This window comes from Gigantopelta aegis, chromosome 10 (genome assembly GCF_016097555.1).
Source record: "Gigantopelta aegis isolate Gae_Host chromosome 10, Gae_host_genome, whole genome shotgun sequence".
Lineage (NCBI taxonomy): Eukaryota > Metazoa > Mollusca > Gastropoda > Neomphalida > Peltospiridae > Gigantopelta > Gigantopelta aegis.
Genome location: NC_054708.1, coordinates 20,678,953 through 20,683,050, shown reverse-complemented (window position 1 = coordinate 20,683,050; position 4,098 = coordinate 20,678,953). Strand labels below are relative to the sequence as shown.

Here is a 4,098-nt window from a genome sequence, read left to right as displayed (position 1 = left end):
GACGGGGATCAATCATAGACTAGCCGCGCATCAGGTGAGCGCTTTACCTATAGGCTACCCCCCCCCCCCCCACACACACACACACACCCTAGCAGTTTTAAGCTTCTATTTATACACAGAATATCCATGGTGGGAGTGGGACGTAGCCCAGTGGTAATACGCTCATCTGATTAAAATGAGTGAAATATTATTACAATTATTATTATTATTATTATTATTATTATTGACAGAACCACTTTTTTTTTTTTTTACATTTATACGACATTAAAATATATGAACGAATTACAATTACTTAATTAATAATGCATTCATCAAACAATATTATCATAAACTATTATATTAATATGGGTACTCTACAAAAAGAGACAAAATGTAAACTAGTACAGTGGAAACTGCCTAAACCGGATCACCTTGCAACCTAAACAGTTATCCCGTATCCCGACGGGGATCGATCCCACACCGACGCGCACCAAGCAAGCGCTTTATCACTGGGCTACGTCCCGCCCCTCAACTCGAAACAACAACCTGTGTTATATTAATAAACGTATTAATAATTAAAACATACAACAGCGATACTAAGAACATTCTAAGAGCACATGTGTAATATACAGAAAGACAGCAATTTAACTGCAGATGTTCAATTTTCGCATAACAAATGATGGAAACTTTGAAGTGACTGACGGCTGGTCGTATTGTATGTAAATGATTACACATATTTCTTTTAGCTCTATCCTGTGAAAGTCTTGGGAGTGGTAGTCCTCCTACAGGCGATGTAGGAGGGATGAAACATCCTGTTACGGACCTTTTGGATGAGTGGCGGTCCTCCCTGAGACGAGCACCTGATAGTGATCATGGAAGTAATTACGACTTTGCCTACAACGTCCTTTCGACTCTGCCTTGTGAGATATACGATTTTGATAATGGAATACGGTTTTGTTATTCAGATTACGAGTCCCTATCCACTTTAAAGTTCAAACACGCCACACACACCCCGGACACATCCTCTGACTTCGCGAGTGACTGTTTAACGACACCACTAGAACACACTGATTATTAATCATCGGCTATTGGATGTCAAACATAGTAATTTTGATATATAATCTTAGAGAGGGGAAACCCGCTACATTTTCCCATTAGTAGCAAGTAGTCTTTTATAAGCACCATCTCACAGATAGGATAGCGCATACGACAGCCTTTGGTATACCAGTGTGGTGCACTGGCTGGAACGAGAAATAGACCAGTGGGTTCAGCGACGGGTATCGATCCCGAACCGACCGCGCATCAAGCAAGCAAGCCTGTCCCGAGTGACTGAGTCCAGGTCAGAATATCCAGTACAATCCAATAATTTTAATATATGAACCAAACCTGAAGACTGTTAGCTGAACAACAAGTCTCTGGACAAGGATGATGGTGGGATCAGAGAGTTGAGGGAACACAGAGTTGAAGGAACACAGAGCTGACCCCCTTTGTTCTGCTTGGGATTAATAAAACCAATCATCACGGGAGTGTGATTTGGCTACCCTTAGATCTCTCTCGATTTAACTGTTGCTTTTCCGTTTTAAACGGAATTTGTATAACAAATTCATGCACATTACACACACACACACACACACACACACACACACACACACACACACACACACACACATACACACATACATACATACATACATATATATATATATATATCATGCGGGTTTTTTTTTAGTTTTTTACATTTTGACTTGCATGGAATTAATTTCTAAAGGCAACGCGACACGATACGAGTGCCTGGTACGATAATAGCCGATTGTGACAAGATAAACATTACGATTGTATCGGTTTCTCTGCATTCGGCTTTTCGTGTACGACGCACTCATATTGTGTGGCCTGGCCTTAAGTGTTAAACATTACAAGGTGGTCGTTCAATAACCTATAGCTGACCTCATAGTGTGTGCATCACAGACAAGACAATGGATTCTGTCTGTTTAACAGAGAGGTTGCACTACCACACCATTACTGTTACGGATAGTGATGGGTCATCATTTTGGAAGTAGGTGGTGACGTCACAGCTATTTGCTTCCCGCTCTTTACGATTAAAAGGCCTCTAAATGGCCTCCTACACGTAATAAATTCTGTAGTGAATGTATATATATAATTAAAAAATGATATTAATAAATAATACTTCGCCATCTTAAAATCACTAGCCGTGTCGATCTGCTAAACTGGCTAAGCGATTAATAGTTACCGAATGACATTGGGCCGAATTTACGAAATATGTTTTTCTTAATTCTTAAAACCCCCACAAAAAAACCCAACAACAAACAAACAAACAAAACACAACGTATTCCGATATCAAAATATCGTATCACTGCACAAATGAGAGTCAAAAAGAAGTTAGGCGAAGTAGTGATTGCTCCCATGATCCACTACCAGGTGTTTATCTTTAGGAGGATCGCCACTCCCCTACGAGATAAATAACAACATATTTCATCTCTCTTGCACCTCCCGTAAGACTGCCACTCCCAAGACAAGCATACAAAACCCAAAGTTGCACAGGATAGAGCTCAATGGAATAGATACAGCTTTGATGGCATGCACTTATGAATAATTGTAAAAACAGTGATGATATCAAGTGTTCGCGAAAAAATTCATGAAGATGTTTAAGCATTATAAATGTATGTAATTACACGAGTACGACAGCATGGGCGGATCCAGGAAATATTTTTAGGGGGGGGGGGACCAAAAAAGAAGGGCACATTGACTCGTCAAAAGGGCACCTTACTACAAGTTTTGATATTTACAATTAATATGAATTCCTACAGTTCTACGTCATAATATACTAGCAATAATGAAGTAAATTGGCGTCACTCGCGTTAGAACCTCAATGGGGCCCCATTGAGACTCAATAACACAGACACATATCTGCAAGCTTGCGCATGTACACGAAAATCTTGATTTCATTTATCTACAATATAATTATTGTTTACTTAAAAAAAAAAAAAATTCTACAAACAAAAAGGGCACTTGGACATTTTGAGGGCACTTGAACAATTTTTGGGGGGGACGCGTCCCCCTGGTCCCCCCCCCCCCTTGGATCCGCCCATGGACAGACAGGCTTTGAAAATTCGGCTCATTATGATTGGCTATCAGTATCCGTAACTGTAATGGTGTATGCCAGTGTGCCACTATGTTGACAAATCTACGATTAATGTCGCTCACTGCTTGGACATTAACAGAAGACCAGCCTTTTCTGTTGATGAATCTTTGCCCGTTTTCACCTTCTCCAATTATACGGATGTGACTGCAGTCAATGGCTCCTACGCAGTTGGGAAAACCAGCAATGTTGAACAATCTTTCTTTAAGATCGTTCATTTCCTCGTTATTGGAGAATAAAATATACTGTGGTCTTAACCTGGCGATCGCATTTGTCACTCGTTTAAGAACAGTACATACGGTCGTCTGAGAAAGTCCATGGAGGTCGGCCATGGTGAGCTGGAATCCCCCTGTTGCATAAAACCGCAATGCAAGTAAGACTTGAAGTTCGCAAGGGACTGCATGATTCCTACGTGTTGGCTGTTCTATATCTGCCCGCACCATGTCAGTTACAACGCGAACTGTATTTTTGCTCAGACGAAATCGCATTCGAAAACACTCATCAGACAAACGGTCAAATGGATTGTCACAATCTCTGAAAACACGCTCTCGTCTCATTGCACGGTTGTAGTTGATATCCTGAACACGTTGAAGATGTTGTAGTTGTCGGAGTACGTCCATGTTTCATGTCCCAAAATGTTGAAGCGACTGAGTCCAAACACGTGATTGAGTTAGACGTACCTCTTCATTGTTTTAACTAAAACGTGTTTTAGGATATTTTAAAACATGTTTTAACATTAAAATACTTTTATAAATATGGATGTAAACACATGTTTTAGTAGCAGTGCTTTAAAGTTAAAACATATTTGTAAATATTGATTTTTCTTAAAACACTGTTTTATATTTTTGAAACACGTTTTTACGTTAAAACACCTTTATAAATATGGGCCTTAGAATCCAGACTCAATTTCATACGTTTTATAAGCACGGGCCTTGTTTATTATCCACCTGTCTTACCGTGGA

At 39.8% G+C, this 4,098-nt stretch overlaps 1 protein-coding gene across 1 annotated transcript; it reads right to left on the bottom strand.

Moving 5' to 3' along the window:
- Window positions 1–1,375: 1,375 nt before the first annotated feature.
- On the bottom strand, window positions 1,376–3,756 carry LOC121383524 (putative nuclease HARBI1). The gene is made up of 2 exons (XM_041513595.1): window positions 3,202–3,756; window positions 1,376–1,471 (listed from the first exon to the last, which is right to left on the bottom strand). The coding sequence occupies exons 1-2, from the start codon at window positions 3,754–3,756 to the stop codon at window positions 1,376–1,378; spliced, it is 651 nt and encodes a 216-aa protein (XP_041369529.1).
- Between the last annotated feature and the right edge of the window lie 342 nt (window positions 3,757–4,098).

Bases quoted from the DNA above. Each gene is read 5' to 3' on its own strand.
- LOC121383524 (XM_041513595.1), bottom strand. From the start codon at position 3,756: ATGGACGTACTCCGACAACTACAACATCTTCAACGTGTTCAGGATATC. The intron at 1,472-3,201 runs GTGAGCGACATT...AATCCCAAGCAG, and splicing joins CTTCTGTTAATGTCCAAGCA to AACAAAGGGGGTCAGCTCTG.